This window comes from Balaenoptera musculus, chromosome 21, assembly GCF_009873245.2.
Source record: "Balaenoptera musculus isolate JJ_BM4_2016_0621 chromosome 21, mBalMus1.pri.v3, whole genome shotgun sequence".
Classification (NCBI taxonomy): Eukaryota; Metazoa; Chordata; class Mammalia; order Artiodactyla; family Balaenopteridae; genus Balaenoptera; species Balaenoptera musculus.
In genome coordinates, this window is record NC_045805.1 from 29,163,390 (window position 1) to 29,182,250 (window position 18,861).

The following is an 18,861-nucleotide window of genomic DNA, read 5'->3' on the forward strand; positions in this document are numbered from 1 at the left end:
ACCCTGAGGCATATATTGCTTTACAATATTATCCAATTAAATTTGAGCCCCTTTGCAGGAGTAGTTTCTGAGGCTAGTCTGAGGTTTGTTCTGACTCTGAGAGAGCACTTATTAGCTGTCTCTTTCCTGGTTCACTATGGTAAATTCTGGCCCATGGTTTACCTTGTTGCTCTCATGGAACTACCAGCATCCACTTAATGATTTGCCACCAAAATCACTATTGTTTTCAAGAACATCCTTGGACTTGAGCTCCTCCACACTCTACTCCAAGTAAAGCCAATTCCCTTGGGAAGAATATCAGAGCTCTGTATTGTAGTGACCTGCCTCTCCCTTTGGGCAGAATCTCTGAGCCACTGCCCAGGAGCTGTGGGGTAGAAACGGTCGTCCACCTCTCTGGAATTGACACATCTGCTTTTTGAGCGGGTCTCTGGGCAGTGGCGGTAGCTTCTGGTCTTGGTTTGCCTCTCCCACTGTAAAACCTTGGCCTTGGGTGTGAGCTGGGATGAGGCTATTCAGTGCTCCATGGTTTTCACCCTGTGATGCTGGGGCAGGGCCTCTGCCCCATGAGTGAGGGCTGTGTGGAGGAAGGGAGCCTCCATCCTCTTGGTTGTACTCACCTGAAACTTAGCCTCTGCATCATGGGGCTGGGAGAATGAGAAATGCTGGTGCCCTGCCCCTCCCCGAGACACACCATAGCCCTCGCCTGGAAGCTGGAGGGAAGGGTAGCTCTGTATTTCCGGGCACACGTACCCAGAATGGAGCTTCTGTCACACTTAGTTGGGGTTGGAGGAAAGGAAGCTGTTTGTGGCTCAAGTGCCTGTGGCTCTTGTAGCTCTTCCTAAGGTTTGGTATAATTTTTTGAATAAATTGTCTACATTTGCTACATGCCTGTAGGACAATTTCTAGAGATTTTAATTGGGCTTGTATGTGTGTGTATGTGTGTGTGTTTCAATTTTCACTAGTTACTGTTGTTTCATGGAGAAGCAGGTCCATGGAACTTTTCATGCTTCCATCCCACATTCCGAACTAAAGGCTCTATCTTAACCATATCTATTTTTTCTGACTCTTTAACTTTTTTTGTGAAAATCTAAGACAGTTTTGGGCATAGAAGGAAACTATTCCTATGCCATTTCCTGAAATCCCTATTACCTAGAGGGCTTGCAACGGAACGCTTGACTCTAAAGAATACTGTTAATTAAATGGGCTTCAAGAGCCTATTTGGGATTCAAAAGTTAAACATTGACTCTTTTGCATTCTATAACAATATGAGTCATTCTTTTTTTGTAATTTATTTATTTTTGGCTGTGTTGGGTCTTTGTTGCTGTGCGTGGGCTTTCTCTAGTTGCGGTGAGCGGGGGCTACTCTTCGTGGCGGTGTGCGGGCTTCTCGTTGCGGTGGCTTCTCTTGTTGCAGAGCACGGGCTCTAGGCACGTGGGCTCGGTAGTTGTGGCTCGCGGGCTCAGTAGTTGTGGCGCACGGGCTTAGTTGCCCCGCGGCATGTGGGATCTTCCCGGACCAGGGCTCAAACCTGTGTCCCCTGCATTGGCAGGCGGATTCGTAACCACTGCGCCACCAGGGAGACCCAATATGAATCATTCTTGAGGCAATGGGTGAGGCTGACTAAATGGAGAAATGTCCCATTAAAGAGGTGTGAATAAGAAATAAAAAAATAATACATTAAGATTATTGTCTCATTACACATATCTTTATCCCATATGAAAATGCAGCATTGTTTCATGCAGTAGACATACCCCTGTAAACACAGTGTACAAATCAAACTTTTGCACATAAGTTATACACTCATATGCATGCACTGCTGTCAGTCATTTTATAAAACAAAAACTTTTATAAATTGAATAATCATTTAGCTGACTTTTAAGTGTGTTTTTGTTATAAATATTTTAAAGCAGGAAGTTAGTTGGTCTAGTATAAAGATGGAAAGATTTTTGTTTAAAGAAAAGGGCTCTGCATTCATATTTGTAGATATGCCAAATTTCACCCACTTCTATAACAGGTAATTTAGAGTATCTAGGGAATCAGTAAGACTTTCAATTTATAATCTGGCATTTGATCTTCCCAGGAACCTTTCATTCTTCTCATAATAGAATCATTTTTTTTTTCTTCTTGCTCCATACTGATCCTCCATCACCACTTCTACTACATCCAGGACAACTCTAATTAATCTGGTACCAAGATTCTTAAATAGCAGGCTATGAGTGAGCCAGCTGTTCTTACTTCACTCTGCCAGACGATGGCAGCAGAGTACCATGAAACACTCAGGGTCTGGTAGCCAGGGGAGTGCACTTGTGTGTGAATTTGAACCTGGAGAGTTAGTTCTAGCCAAAAATGTGCCAAAGAGGACATCATTGTAGAAGGGGACTACTTGGCCTTACAGATTTAAGAGTCATGATAATGTCTTGGAAATTCTCCCAGAGAATTAACTTTCTAAAAGGACTAAGGAACTTATCAATAGATGATAGAATAGAAAATTTACTGACTTAGAGATAGTTCAGATTCCAGGTTGAATATTTTACATTTCAGAGTCAGATGAAATGTATCCCCAGTCCACTCCCTTTAAAGAATTATCTCTTCGTTGAGTTAATTAAGCTTGCTCAGTCCCACCAACTTCTTCCACCTCCTGTACTCAACGAGAAGTCAGAAGGCTTGAATTCTGATGGCGGCAGTGCCACTGATTGGGTGCGGTTTAGGGAAGACACATCACCTTCTGGGATCTCAGTGTCATCCTTTTGAAATTCAGCAGTCCTCATCACTGCTATGGCTCTTTTCAGTTCTGATGTTCTATGATTTATAATCCCTCTTCTTTGATCACTTCCTTTTTTTTTTTTTTTCTGAATAGAACCATACCAGAGGTTCTCCCCTTAAGTTCATAATCTAACATTTTAGAGAGGCAGCAGGGTGCAGTGGTTAAAAACGTTGGATTCTGCATTGCTCACTTACTTCTTAGCTGTGTGATCTTAGGCAAGCTATTTAAGCTCTCAGAGTGTTTCAGATTTCTGGAAAATATTGGTGATAATATTACATATCTCAGAGGGTTAAATGAGAATATTAGTACATAAAGAGTATACAGGTTGAGTCTATTCATATAGAAAGCATTAAGAACAGTTCTTGGCAAATAGTAAGTACTACCTATATGGTAATTATCATAGAACCTATGGGAACACAAACTCAAAAAACAATCTCACTATTTTTCTCATCAATGAAATTCAGATGAAATAAGAATTGGCAGAGAAGTCCTGGTAGATTATACTTATCTGAACCCATTCCCCAATGTGTTTTGGATCCAGAGCATGAAGACCAGGCATAGTAGGGCCAGCCTTAAGAGCAGGAGGAATCATGTGTAATTAGATAAGTTACTGGGCAGAAACTTTCCCAGCTCCAACTCAACAGTTCACTGCCTGCCATTTCAGCACTGAATCCTCTAACGCCTAAGATTTTAGAGCGGTGGTCCTCAACCAGAGCAGGGAGAAGCACACACCGGTCTCTGGATGTGATGGCGTGGAGAGTGGGCAACGGGAGAGTGGCCTTAGGAAAGTTGTGTCCAAATTCCCCTAATCCTCACCCCCTGAGAAACGCTTTAGGTTCCTTCTTAAAATGTTAATGTTTGTGATGGAGTCACGCGTAAATGAGAGGGGAATTATGAAGAGGAAATTGGAAAGAGGGCGTGAAAAGGGGTCAGGGATGCGCAGAAATGATAAGAAATAGCTTGAATAGGAGGTCCAAACTTGAATTTACTCTACTTCATAGTTTTCTTTAGGTTTGGCCTTGGGTCATTTTTTTCGTCAGCATCCCAGACTAAGTGACCTCTTTAAGAAGGGAGTCAGCCCAGCCAGTGTTCCCTAGGGATGAGCATTCCTAACCTGGAAGGTTGAGCTCTAACCCCCGCAGTGAATCTGCCAGCTCTCCAGCTTGGCTCTCCTCCTGCACCAATGGCTATAGGTAGCAGAGAGAGCAGCGGTGTTCCTAAATGCCTCTTCTTCTCTAAAGCAGGGCCAGGGACCACATGACACCCAATTCCAACAAAAAGGAAGACAACCTGGTAATAGTCCACAAAGACCATGCACCAGTATCTTGCATTCCTGTATTCACGACAGTTGCCATCGTTCTTGTAGTCAGTCCCACCGCTGGCGGTGCGGCTTCATTTTCTCGAGTCCTTGGTGTCCATCTCCACTTTGGCCGTGGCCCTCTTTATTTCTCATCCCGATGATTATAATAGCATCCTGGCAGGTTTCCCTGGATCTAGCCTCTCTTCATGCCAATCCATGCCATCTTTCATAGCTCTAAGAATTTTCCTGAAGTTCTGATCATGAACAGATATATAAATAAAAAAATAAATAGGTGGATGAATGTTATCCCTACTTTTGCAAGACGAAGGCATCGGCTTGATCTCTTGTCCTGCTTCTTCTTCCGCTCCTGAGAGGAGTGTTTCTTATCCAGAATACATGGTATCACTTCTTAGGTGTGTCACAACGACTGGTAGATACTAAATTTTGCAACAATTGAGCTACTTAGTAAATTGGAGCAGATTCAGAATCAGCCAAATAAGGCAGGAATTATTTTCACTCATTTGGGCTATGATAAGATTTCCTGAGGGAGAGAGAGAGGAGTAGCATTATTGCTCTCCATATGGAAATCGTGTATGAGGCGTGTCTTAATATGCAATCCTATCACGTGTGCCAGGAAAGGAAAATGGTTGCCTGTAGCTGTCAAGGAAATCACTTCTTGAAGAAAAGAGAAAGATAATCAAGATGCTGGCCGTGCATAGGACTTTAATTTTTTTTTTCCAGTCACCCACAGGTCTTAGATGCCATGTCTTTTTTGATGTCTAATGCTTTATTCGGAAGCCCTCTTTAGAATATCCATAGAGAAGAAGTCATAGTAAGCCATGGCAAGCCATTAACAGTCTGGTTAGGGCGTCAGGCAAAAATCCGTTTCATTTTTCCCTTGCCTAAAATATGAAAACATAACTACTTGGACACTGTCAGCTGTAGCTAAATAGATTAAAATATAAATAAATCAAATGATCAAATGCTCTTAGAGTAAAATCAGAGAAACTTCAATTGCTTATCTACTGCCTTGAGAGAAGGGGACTTTACTTCCTAGTTTTATTTTATTCTTTGGTTTTTCTCCCAAGTGTTTGAAGCAGCAAAGAAACTGGGAGAAAGGGCAGTAATTGTTGTTGCACTTTCTTAACAGCCCTCTCTGCAACCTGGTAGAGAGGACACTTTCAGACTTTTTTGCGAAATTCATTAGGATTATAGAACTTAGAGTTGAAGGAACCAAAGAGATCACGTGGACCAGTTCTTTCCCCTTCGGGCAGCCAGCAGCACACAGCCAGAGCCTCCACCCATCCCCACGAGACTGCGCCTTCCAACCCCCGTATCCATGGACGTACTTCCATAATCATGAACGCTTCCAACATTATGCAGATCATTCATGTGTTTTCAGGAGAGATTTTATTAAGAAGGACACAAGGGAAGATTCAAAGCTTTATTGAGCAAAAATTTCTCAGGGTTCATACCTAGCACTCACCTCACCCGCATGTCCCCTCCCACCTTTTCTTAATACCTGGCAAATGTTGTTGGCTGGAGAGTGAGGCTCTGAGAAAACAGAGACTTCCCGAAAGTTCCATTGTTCCCAAGCCAGTTTAGGCATGTTGCCTTTTGCATTCCACAGCTCAGTTTCTATCACGAGTACTAAGCCGACTAGCCTTTAAAGACTGACAGTTGGTAACACGCTAGTCCTCGCTTAGATTTTTCTTCAGAAGTTCCCTTCCCAAGCTGTTCCCCCCAGGGCAAAAGGTAACCACAAAATAAGGAAACATCAATCAACCTGAAAGCCCCATCAAAATTCCATATGTAAGTGAAGGCTTCTGAGGATTACAGATAGGGAGCAATCTTATTCCATACTTGGCTGTTAGTACACCTGTATGATGCAATTACTGCTGATTTAAACCGACAAATCACATATGCAAAGGATGTCCCTCTTCTTCCAAAAGTGTGTTTTGACTCAATTGATATTTTCTGCAGATTAAAATGGCTTAGAAAGAGTTACATCAAAAGAAGAGGGATACCAAGATGTCTCTGTGGCTCTTTCTGTCTGCCATTGTCCAAAACCTGGCTCGGCGTGGGTTTAAAGGCTTGTTCCAGAGGAACTCCCCATTCTGAGTAGTCTTAAGTACAGAGAGATTCTGAAATTGACACAGGAGGAAAGGTCATGTCTCTCTTCTCCACTTAGGTGGGCAAAGGAAGAGGAGTAGCAGTGATGGCTCCTCTGACTCTGTCCATCTCCTCGATGACTTCTTCCCAGGCAGTCTTCCCATCTCTGATCACCTGGCAGTCAGGTTCAGGCAAGCAGATCATGCAGGGTTTTTGAATAGTGAAAGAAAAGCATTTAACTTCCAAAGCATCCTTTAGAATGTTACTTTTCATCACAGTACCAAGTGCCAATTCTTATTGAGCAAGGATGGCTTCCTAGCCAAGTGCGTTGAAAGGATTCCTAGGTTAAATCTCTGTTCTGGAATAAAAATGGCGTGATGGAGTGTCAACATATGGCTGCAGGAGGCTCAGGTGTCAGCTTTTTTCCATCTCAAAGCAGCTTCGGGTTGCTCATTTAGTGTTGCTCACACATTCTTGCATTTATCCTCAACAATCACCCTTTGAGGTCCTAGTCTTCTCCCTATTTTGCAGATGAGAAGATTATCTGCTTTTGTGTTATTTCCAGATGTGGAAATTCACAAATGTTTTGAGACATATCCCAGGTAAGATCAAGATTCTTCAAAAGTTAAAATAAATAATAAAGGAAGCCTTGAAGGAAAAATGAAGTAGAAAGAAGCAGTATCCAAGGAGAATGAATTGCAGGCTGACCAGTATCTGCAGAAGGGAGTAGGGGCCTTGTATAGCGATCTTTTCTTAGAGTCCTGTAGTGGCTGTAGACTGCTGGCAGCCAAAAGGCTCCCCAAGTGCTATACTTCTGGATGAGATGGGAAGAATGATGGATTAGAAAGGTGCAGAATGGGTAAGAAAGTACTCAGTAGGTACTTATTTTAAGGATACCATATGGTATTAACATCCTCACAATCATTTTCACCCACTCTCTAACTCTGTAGGAGGAAATTAAAAGAGTTTTCTACAAACCATACTCTTAGGACTAGTCTGTAGCTGAGGATTCTCAGCCTCTCCCTAGTCAAGAGGCTAGAGCTCTCTCAGCCAATAGGAACAGTCCAGAAATCCCTTATGAAGGGGTATTATGCCAACTCACCAAGATGGCTATGACATTGCAGGGGCAACAGTCATGGTGATGAGAAACAACGGAAGGGAACACTCTGGTCCCAAAACACAGGACTCCTACCCAGCGACACATATGAGCATGGCTAGCAACTTGAGCTTTACCACCAGGTAAGAGATGCAGAGAACCCTGGTCCTCTATGTTTTTTTTCTAAGAATCACTGGGCAATAAAAATTTGACTTAAACAGGAATATTTGCTTTATCAGCTCCTATACTGACTAATACAATTGTTCCTCACCAACATGAATTCATCCCAACTTCTCCCAATATGACAGAACTAAGCAAATATACCTCCCACAACATTGCTGAAATAATTTATACTTATGACAGCCAGAGGTTATGCACCCAGTTTTCTTTCAGATCACCCTCCAGGCACTCAGGAAATGTGGGTGAGGGCAAAATTTCAACTCTTCCCCCATGTTTTTTCTATTATTAATCCATGCCTTATTTCCAACAAATTGTTGATGAGATTGCTTTTGGTTTTTAAATCTGCAAAATAGGGCCAACAAATTCTTCCTCCCCTACTCTCTTTTCCCTGCATCTCTCTACTCCAAGATAACCCCGATTAAGCAGAATGCAGGGTTGGAGGTGAAGAGTGTGATCTGTTTATTGAATAATTTTTAAATAGAGGGTTGATCTAAAACTTCTGTCACCCCAAATCTTATTGTGAATAACTCTGTCATGTGTTGGCAGCATTTCAATTTAGTAGCTATAAAATACCAGGAAAATCTTTCATGATTGAGAATCGTGATTGGCAATGGGTAAGTACTGTATCGTCTTCTCTGGCATCCCACAATGTTCCATGCAAACGCTGGCCTTCCCTAAGCTGTGCGATCTTGGGTAGCTTGCATTACTTCTAGGTGTCTCAGTTTTGATATCTTAAATGAGTATAATGGTAATGAATACTCTGTAGGTTCTTTGTAAGGACTGAATGAGATGAGGTATTTAAAGCATTTTGCTTGATTCCTGACTGAGAGTAAGCATTCATTAAATGTTCCTTACTATTGCAGTGATCAATTATTGTATCTAGGAAGATGTACGAGATTGGACTGAATATGTAGTAGGCGCAGAGCCCTCCAAGGATGTGGATCTTGAAATAAATCCTTGATCCTGTTTTTGCTATAATTCACCTCTTTCTTTTAATGCATGAAGGATCATGCTTCTGTTTAACTGATGATTCTGGATAGATGGGTCTGGTTAACGGAGGTTTTGCTGTACCTGTCCAGCAGGTGAGGCAGGCGTCAAATATCTGAGCCACCAAAGGTGCCACCGCTTCATGTGTGTGCTTTCTAAGAGGAATACAAAAATCTAGGAATTATGTTTTCTGCCCTTCCCTGCCTTCCATTCCAGGATTTTATGAAATCTGAGTGGGATAATCTGTGGGAAGGGAGGGAAAGGATTAACATCTGTTTGGAGGAAAGGTTCTATGGAATTTCAGGAATTTTGCCTCACTCTTAATGACAACAGAACAGCTAGGGGTTAGCATTGGGATTTGTAGATTTTTCTTTCTTTTTAAAATGGTTGGTAAAGAGCTAAGTGTTGAGTAGCTCTGTGTGCTAAGTAGGCACTATGCTTGGTGTGCCCTTAGATGCAGAAATCATGTTTCCACCCCCATGCAACCTAGTTGGGTAAACAAGATGAATTCAGATAAATTAAATCAGAGGCCAAATGAGGCAGCATCCCTTCCAGTGCTACACTGATGATTCTGACAGCAGATCAAAGAGGAAGAGGTCAATGGGGGCTGGGTGGATTGTTCCAGAATGCTTCCTGTAGGAAGTGGGATTTGGAGAAAGGTAAGAGAAAGGGAACCTCAGTTCCTGTGGAGAACGGAACACGGGCAACGCATGGGGAAAACATGGAGCCTTCCATGTACCGAGTAGCCTGACTAGAGGTGTGGATGCGTGATGGAGTGAGAAATAACGTCTCAGATTTCTCAAGAATATGTTCTTGGTTGTTGGTATTGTGCGTGTGTGTGAATATAAGCGTGTATGTTATGTTCCGTTGATGCAAAGTTGTTGCAAAAACATGATTCCAATCTGAAAAGTGTTTTGAGACTATAAAGATAACATATGTGGTAACACATAAAATGCTCCAACCATGTTTATGCTTTCATTTATTCTTTCCCTTGTCTTCTCTGTGATAAGAGAGGATTAGCAAGTCATGGATAATCAAAACCCACAGAAGATCCTTAAATGCAATTTCAGCCATTGAGTTTCACTGACTTTTCCCACCATTCTTTAACACAGCTATACAAACAAAATCATTTAAGTTACTGATGTTTTCCCCATTTTCTTTAATCCCTTTATCGTCTATGATAAATAAGGAAATGGCCTAAAGCAGGCATCTAAAAGGAGAGTTGGTCCAGATGGCCTGGTCCATCTGTAACCTGGACCCATCAGCCCTCTCTATGGCTGGGGGATCCCTGAATATGCTTTAAAGCCCCTAAAGAAGGTCAAAGATAGTGATAGTTTGCCATCCAGATCATCTGTAAAGATGATGCTTATTCACTTGCACCTCTTAATTCAAAAGCAAGACAGATTCTCATGAACTACAGAGCTTAAAAAAAACTAATCAAAGCCAGACTGCTGATGAGATGGTCGTATGCACGTTGACAGATAAGTGCTATTTGTGAGTGAATTTCTGTGATATTTCCTCAAGGGAGTGGTCAGCTCAGTTGTTTGAAATCCAGTGTTAATGGGATATATGACAGGTACTGCTCCCACTTGGGACTACAGAATAGGGTGGGTTTTGTTTTCTGGTTTTGGGGGGTTTTTTGTTGTTTTTCTTTTTGTAAGGCAAAGATATTCCAGCTAGCAAATTAGCAAACACATGTCCTGAGTAACAATCGCGAGTGGTAAAATAGACTTGATGACTTAATAGAGACAAGTAGGCATTATTGGGGAAAAAATGTAATATGTGTGGTAGGCGCTATTTGTGATCCATTTTCGATGTGTTAATAGTATTACATGCACACTCCAAAACCAGCCTACGATTATTTATAGTTTTGCTGACAGTGGGCTTGGTGCTTTTAAAGATGTAATCTTCAGGCCACTAGTGGGTTTTCTGGTAAGTTCAGAAACTACTATCTTCTATCCTCAGTACTCGAAGCAGTACAGAGAGCCCTAACTTAGGCGAAACTTATAGTCCAATATTTCATTGCATCCCTGGTATCTTTCTTTTCCCACAGAATAAGCAACAACAAGTAACGTCATATAAACAGCAGTTTGGGTCTCAGACTAGCACACAAAACTCTGTTTAATAGATGGGGGTTGAATATGTATTCATTGAGCAAATAGACAAATACTAGTTCTGTTCACCAGCGTTCTGCGTCCTTAAATCGAGAGGTCATATAATACGAGAGGGGGAAGATGAATATTTCCTCTGACTTTTTTCAGGGTGATAAGCTTAGACCTACACCTATGCAAAATGTGGTGATAAATAAAAATGCCTCTCAAACCCTCTTGGAGCCCCTTTGCCCTCACTTCCAGTTTCTTTACTGTGGCCACCCCACTTTGGGCGAGCTTAGGAAAGTTCTGACCATTTTACTGTTGTACAGTTGTTGACTATTTTCTGTCTCCATCAAAATCCACTTCTTCAGGAAACCCGGTTTTGATTAGATATTAGAAAGAAAAGATTTAGATACAACTAACTCATGTTGTGACTGGCCAGTAACACAACAACCATACTAAGTCATTCAGTGTTTTGAAAAGTGGGTGTTTATAAACTCAAGTGGACATGGGTAGATCGCTAATCAGTGAAACAAGGAGAGGCAGAAATTTCCAAGTAGTGTCTGATAGATCTGGGTCAGGAGAGGAAACCAATTCTAATAGAAAGGTTTGTCTTCTTTGGGAATATCAGCCCTTCCCTAGAAACCCTCCCTCTGGGTCTGCCTAATTTCAACCCTTACAGACTCTACTGAAGCCTAAATAAGTTTCCACACAGTTTCCCTTCCCACTTTGTCTCTGTGAAACCCGTGACTAAGATTGCATTTATAGCATCAGCTTTGCCTTCATACTGCCCCGTTTCCTTTTAGAGATACCAGAGACCATGCGTAGTATTTTGTTCTCTCTTTCCTGATGTCTGGTCCAGCCTTAGCTCTTTAAAAGGCAAGTGGCCCATCAATACCGGCCATGAGCATTGCCCCACAGCAGGCATGAGCCCTAGATCACCACCTTCCTCAGCCTTTAGGCTTCAGTTTCCTCATCTTCAAAACAGAGATAACATTAGAACCGAAATAATTGAACTGTTATTTGTGAGGATTGAATGAGATAAAACAGATTAAATTCTTATCTAGTAAAAATTGGGCAAGTGAAAAAGGGTTCCCTGCTTGTGGCTCTGTGCCCCGCCCACCACCTCTGCCATCATTTCCCTGGCTCGTAGATGCCCATGCTTCTGCAGCCAATTTCTTTCTCATTCAAGGGGAGAGGGCTTGAAGTTTAAGACCTTCCAAAATTTCATGCACTGTCTACAGCCCCCCATCCACGGAGTGTCAGCTCAATGGAGCAGATCAACAGGGTTTTCAGTGAAGATACCTAATGTGGTACTTTCCACTGGCGCACTCACTTTGTTGCGCCCAAGTCTGTCTGTTACTTGCCATTTCCCCTCCAGAACACTCTTTCCATGGCGGTTCCAGCTCCTTCCTTAGCTCTTTCCCAGCGTCTTCCAGCTGATCCCACAGCAGTCTTCAGTTTCTGAGCAAATTACAGTCCATCAGAAGGACTGCCAGGGCATCCTCTGCCAGGCATGGCTCCTGGGACATCTGTTCCTACAAGTTCTCACTTTCGAGTACTATGCCCCTTACACACACACACACACACACACACACACACACACACACACACACACACACACACACAGACTGATGTTAGGGAAGGAAGCTGAGCCCTTCTTCTCTTTCTATTCTCAGCTCTTCATATTTATTGAATTCTGTGCCCCAGATGATCCAGGCAAGAGAAACACCATCTTTTAACCTCAGAGATGCCTGAACTCCTACTGAGGACCAGCTTCCAGTGTCTTTCCAGGGGGAGAAGCTTGGATACGAATCACCATACGTGGTTCTTCTCTCTCCACATCCTATCTGAGCTTTCTGCAGAAACTAATCAAATGAGATGATCTGAGCAGGTACTTTTTTTCCCCCTTTCTGCCATATTAAGCTTTTAAAATAACTTTTCCTCTAGACAAGCATAGGCTTTTCTGTTTGAGTACAGTATGGTCCACGACCAGTAAATCAGAAGCAGTCTTTGATTTTTTTCCTTCATGCATGCTTATTGAGTATTCTCTTACTGTAGGATTTCAAATCATGTTCTAGAGTCCATGTTTACTTAATGCCGTATAGCCAGTAATTCATCCCCAAGTTACCTTTCTCCAAGAGTCCAGGTAGCACTTATGTTCCCAATCCTATGGTTTCCTACCTTACATTTCAGAACCTCTGAAGATGCCTTCCTCATTTCAATTGGTGTTATTTGGATACATAGGAATCACTAGCAGGGGTGTATTTCGGCCATGAAGTTTAGTAAGCATCTTCATCAAGTCTCAATTAACAGTTCAAAGAAAACAGTAAGGCAAATGTATCTATGTTCAATTATAGGTATAGATACGGGGATAGGTATAAAGATAGACACAGACACATCTAGAAGTGCTATTTTTAAGTACCACGAGCCTGAGTTCCAAAGACAGATGAAAGAGTTAGGGTACCAGGGAATAGAAGAATAAAAGAATAAGAATAAGGAAAGAATTAGTAGATGCTTTCTTTTAGATCCTCTAAATACCGCCCTTCTAGTTCTTGTCCTGTACCTATAGGCAGAAATCAGATTTCTTGAGAAGCGGTGTGCCATGACTCTAGCAAAGTACCATATAGATAGGCATACCTTGTTTAACTGCGCTTTGCAGATACTGCATTTTCTACAAATTGAAGGTCTGTGGCCACCCCACATCAAAGCAAGTCTGTTGGTGCCATTCTTCCAACAGCATTTGTTCACTTTGTGTATCTGTGTCATTTTGATAATTCTTGTAATATTTCAAACTCTTCATGATTATATTTGTTATGGTGATCTGTGATCAGTGGTCTTTGACGTTGCTATTGTAATTGTTTTGGGGCACCATGAACCTCACCCATTTAAGACTATGAACTTAATTGATAAATGTTGTGTGTGTTCCGACTGCTCCACCGACCAGCTGTTCCCCCATCTCCCTCCCTCTCCTCGGGCCTCCCTCTTCCCTGAGATACAGCAATATTGAAATTAGGCCAATTAATAACCCTGCAGTGGCCTCTAAGTGTTCAAGTGACATGAAGAGTCGACGTCTCTCACTTTAAATCAAAACCCGGAAACGATTAAGCTTAGTGAGGAAAGCATGTCGAAAGCAGAGACAGGTCAAAAGCTAGGCCTCATGTGCCAAACAGTCAAGTTGTGGATGTGAAGGAAAAGTTCTTGAAAAAAATTAAAAGCGGTGCCCCGGTGAACACACGAATGATAAGAAAGTGAAACAGTCTTATTGCTGATATGGAGAAAGTTTCAGTGGTCTGGATAGAAAATCAAACCAGCCACAACATTCCTTTAAAGCCTAATCCAGAACCCTCTCCCATTCTGTGAAGGCTGGGACAGGTGAGGAAGCTGCAGAAGAAGTTTGAGGCCAGCAGAGGTTAGTTCATGAGGTTTAAGAAAAGCAGCCATCTCCACAACATCAAAGTGCAAGGTGAAGCAGCAAGTGCTGATGTAAAATTGCAGGAAGTTTCCAGAAAATCTAGCTAAGATAATTCATGCAGGTGACTGCACTATAGAACAGATTTTCAGTGTGGATGAAACAGCCTTGTAATGGAAGAAGATGCCCTAGGATTTTGATAGCCAGAGAGGAGAAGTCAATGCCTGGCTTCAAAACGTCAAAGGACAGGCTGACTCTCTTGTTAGGGGCTAACGCAGCTGGTAACTCTAAATTGAGGCCAGCGCTCATTTACCTTTCTGAAAATTCTAGGACCTTTAAAAATTATGCTAAATCTACCCTGCCTGTGCTCTATAAATGAAAACAACAAAGCCTGGGCGACAGCACATCTCTTTACAACATGGTTTACTGAATATTTTAAGCCCGCTCTTACGACCTACTTCTTAGTAAATTATTCTTTCAAAATATTTCTGCTAATTGATAATGCACCTGGTCACCCAAGAGCTCTGATGAAGATGGACAAGATTAATGTTGTCTTCATGCCTGCTGACACAACATCCATTCTGCAGCCCATGGATCAAGGAGTAATTTTGACTTTCAAGTCTTATTATTTAGGAAATACATTTTGTAATGCTATAGCTGCCATACATGGTGATTCCTGTGATGGATCTGGGCAAAATAAATTGAAAGCCTCCTGGAAAGAATTCACTATTCTTAATGCCATTAAGAACATTCATGATTCATGGGAAGAGGTTACAATATCAATATGAAGAGGAGTTTGGAAGAAGTTGATTCCAGCCCTCATGGATGACTTTGAGAGATTCAAGACTGCAGTGGAGGAAGTAACTTCAGATGTGATGGAAATAGCAAGAGAACTAGAATTAGAAGTGGATCCTGAAGATGGTACTGAATTGCTGCAATCTCACGATAAACTTGTATGGATGAGGAGTTGCTTCTCATGGATGAGCAAAGAAAGTGGTTTCTTGAGATGGAATCTACTCCTGGTTAAGATGCTGTGAAGATGGCTGAAATGACCACAAAGGATCTAGAATGTTAAATAAACTTAGTTGGTAAAGTGGCAGCAGGGTTTGAGAGGACTGACTCCAGTTTTGAAAGAAGTTCTGCCGTGGGTAAAACGCTAACAAGCAGCTTTGCGTGCTACAGGGAAGCCGATGTGGCAGACGTCAGTGCTGTCTCCTTTTAGGAAACTGCCACGGCCACCCAGCCTTCAGCAACCATCACCCCGATCAGTCAGCCGCCACCACCATGGAGGCAGGACCCTTTAGCAGCAAAAAGATTACAACTCACTGAAGTTTCAGGTGATGGTTGGAATTTTTTTATCAACGAAATATTTTTAATTGAGGGATGTACATTTTTTAGACATAATGCTATTGCACACTTAATAGACTACAGTGCAGTGTAAACGTAACTTTTACATGTGCTGGAAAACCAAAAAATTAGTGTGGCTTGCTTTACTGCGATATTCATTTTATTGTGGTCGCCTGGAAATGAACCGGCAATATCCCTGAGGTCTGCCTGTATAGGAATAATTCATCAGATATGTATTGAATAAATGAGTTCTTTATATTAAAAAACAATATTTTATTCTCATTACTTAAAAATAGAAGACAAAATAGCTTTAGGCTTCATAAAAGTGTCAGAGTAATACCATGGACAATTCAACATATTCCTTTCATTACTCTTGTCTTCCTCGCCCTGTCTGTTTGACTAGCTTAGAAGGCTGTAATGAAAGAGAGACAAAAGCCCTTTTTAAACCTCTCTGTGAATATGTGGACAGGTCTTAAGAAAAATAAAGTCACAGTCTCCTAGGACTTACGGGTACAGAAATTTCCATTGATTTAGCTGGATGGTAAGATGAGGAAGCAGCCCGGGTAATACAGGAATAAAAATTCCTGTAGGACAACTGATTATTTACTGTGTGTATGTATTTATTTGCATTAAGTAGTTAGTTTTTACATGTTTTCATTCTTCTCACTTACAGTCTCCTAAAAGGCAGGGATGAGACCTTGTCTGTTTAGGGTCATATATAAAAGACCAACTAACTCAACAAGACAAAGGTGAAGATTATGGGAGGCTTAGTCACTGTTTCTAAGTAAAACTCTATTCAGGGACTAAGGACATGCCTAGGGAAAAAGTAAATGTGACTTAGGCAGGTGCCACAGACTTTTCATTCTGCATTCTGTGCCCTCTGTTTGATGCCCATCGTCACCTCTACTCAGGACTTACAATTTCCAGCTACTCCCCATCCCCGTCAACATCTACTATTTGAACCATCACTTGCGAAAACAGAAGTTTACGATATTAATCCTTCCAGGGGTAGTTCTACTTTCGTGAGGATCAAGGACTTCAGCTAAGGGACAGAGTCCTATGTGGGAGATTTCCGAAGGGGAGGTGTTATTCTAGGCAACGTTTGGTAAGGGCATCCTGGGTGCACCTAAAACCACACCTCAAAGTTTATTGTGTGCAGTGCTGTCTTAGTTTTTAGGTTGAGGCAAGAGTGATAAAGAAGGAGGCCACCCACTGCCAAGGCTACGGTGGGAACTCCAGAGATGGACAGGCCAGGGTCCTATCTCAGCTCGGTGACTTCCATGCTGTATGATGGTGACCCAGTCACTCACTGCTCTGGGGCTTAGCTCTTCCATCTGTAAAACAGGTGGTACCAATCTCACAGGGCTGATGAGAAGACTGAATGTTAGACTCTTGGCAGAGTTCCTAGCAGAGAGTAAGCGCTCAATAAATTAACATTTATTATCGTTATCATTATCATGACCCAGAAGACAAGATTGGCCCACACAGTAATTGAACCCATGGTCTGGAGACTCACTTCAAAGCAGCTCTCTGCTAAAATTGTACTGGCATTCTACATTTGTGTTAACACCAATAGCATTAGTAGGAAAGACAGAGGCCTTAGAGATAAAAGTGATCTTCATTTAAATCTGAGGGGTGGTAAAGCTGCAGCAGAACTCACCGTGAGTAACGTGAGAGGTAGACCCAGTTCCTGTCTCCCCATGAAGCAATATGGTCTCTGCCTGGTAGGAGCATTCTTTGTTTTTAGCCTGTTCTCTAAGGACGTGAGAATATAAGAATTTCCAGCCTGTGTTAGACCCATGCTGGGGTTCTGAAGACTACATGGGCTTTGACAGTGAAATTCAAGGACAGGACCAAGATTGGCTTCAACTTAGCATCAAATATCAGGGATGTTGACCTAAGATATTACTGGCTTTCATGCAGTTATTTATAACTTTTTATACAAACTTGCCAAGAACAAGTTAACTTTTGAGTCTATAACAGCCCCCAAATAACTGGAAAAATCTTTCTTGCCAAAGGGGGATTCAGAGAAGACATCTTTAACAAACTCCTACCCTCCCCACCCCAGAAACCCTTTCTCTTTCCCTCCTGCTTTCTATCCTGTTTTACAGCTGGTTGATGAAGGCAAACACAGGGCAGGCAAAACTTCAGGGTCACCGGGTAGCTTTACACCTTAGCAGCTGTCTTCAGCACATGCACAGCTATCAGGACAATAAAATATTGTTCATTGCTTCTACCCCACAACCAATTAGGTCAGCTGTAAATATTGGAATTGCTTGGTAAACATGCTGGAAGATTGTGCTGACTTGTTAATATAAGTGAAAATGTAATTAGATTTATAACACTTTTTTTTTCCAAACCATAATTTACAACAACAGCAGAAGAAAAAAAATTCTCTTGCAACCTGCTAAAATATCATAATTAAAATGCACATGAAAAGTCAATTACGCCAGAGGGAGGTATTTAAGAGAAGTGAGTTTCCATACCCTGGGATTACACCACGGGGATTACATATCTCTTATTTATTTTTTTTCCCTGTAATCTTTGCGGCTGCTAAATGAAAAGGAACAGGTATTTTCCTTATTTTGCTCTGAAATATTGCTGCAGATAGTGCTAAAAAGTGAACTAAATAACCTGGCTCCCTGGAAACCTACTCTGTTCCCCTCAGAGCCCCAGGAAAAGCCGAGTCGTCACCATTCTTTTTTATTTATGAGGCCGTCTCTCTTTAAGCAATAGTCATGTTCCTTAAAACATGCAGACGTCACATATTTTTTCTTACTATTATTCTGTTTATTGCTCTAAATGAATAGTTATTTTATGTAACTTGATGGAGAATCCTTATGTAAAGACAAGAAATAATCCCCCCCCCCTTTTTTTTTTCATTTTAAAACCTGGAGTTTCTTCTACTCCCAGTGTTGTGTTGGGAACACAGCTCTGTCTTCAGACAAGATGGCACGGGTGTCACCACTGGCCTTCGCTGGGGGGCTTTCTCTGCCGCTGGAGCCTCCGTGGGTCAGGCGAGGCTCTGCCCCTCTTCCCGAGGCTGTGATTCTAACCCCAGTTCCAATTTTAGTCCAGACGGCTTGCTGCCTCCCTGCTTTCTGATCATAAAATGTAGCTATTATTATAGCTCATCCGTGTTTAAGGTGCCAGTGGGGAAAAGCTAGTTTAAAAAAAAATCGTAAAGCAATTTATAAGTGTGAGAAGAGATGCCATTTTCAGACTCAAACTTCTCCTAAAATGTTCAGTTTAGATAATGGAAGAAATTTTTAATACATATCTTTTAGAATTGCTAACGCATATATTGCAGATAAATTAGTCTTTGGGGGAAGTTTCTGGTGTTGCTGTATAAGAATCAATCGGTAAAGTAAATCACATATATCTGTGCCTATATCTGTATATGGTTCACTTTACACATTTATACTTTATACACTCCTGTACACACATACATTGCAGATGTACATGTTTACAAGAAGATCTAGGAGAGATTGAAATGAGGAGAGGCAAACAACAGACTTTAATTCAAACTAGCCCCTTAATCCATTGGTGAGGCTCAGTAACAGAAAGCAG

At 41.7% G+C, this 18,861-nt stretch overlaps 1 protein-coding gene across 1 annotated transcript in view; it reads left to right on the forward strand.

The window, feature by feature from the left end:
- KCNU1 (potassium calcium-activated channel subfamily U member 1) overlaps window positions 1-18,861 on the forward strand; it is a 135,168-nt gene that overhangs the window by 59,342 nt on the left and 56,965 nt on the right. Inside the window, exon 19 of the mRNA XM_036838630.1 lies at window positions 7,301-7,415. Coding sequence (XP_036694525.1) covers window positions 7,301-7,415 — 115 coding nt within the window. The remainder of the gene's footprint in view (window positions 1-7,300; window positions 7,416-18,861) is intronic.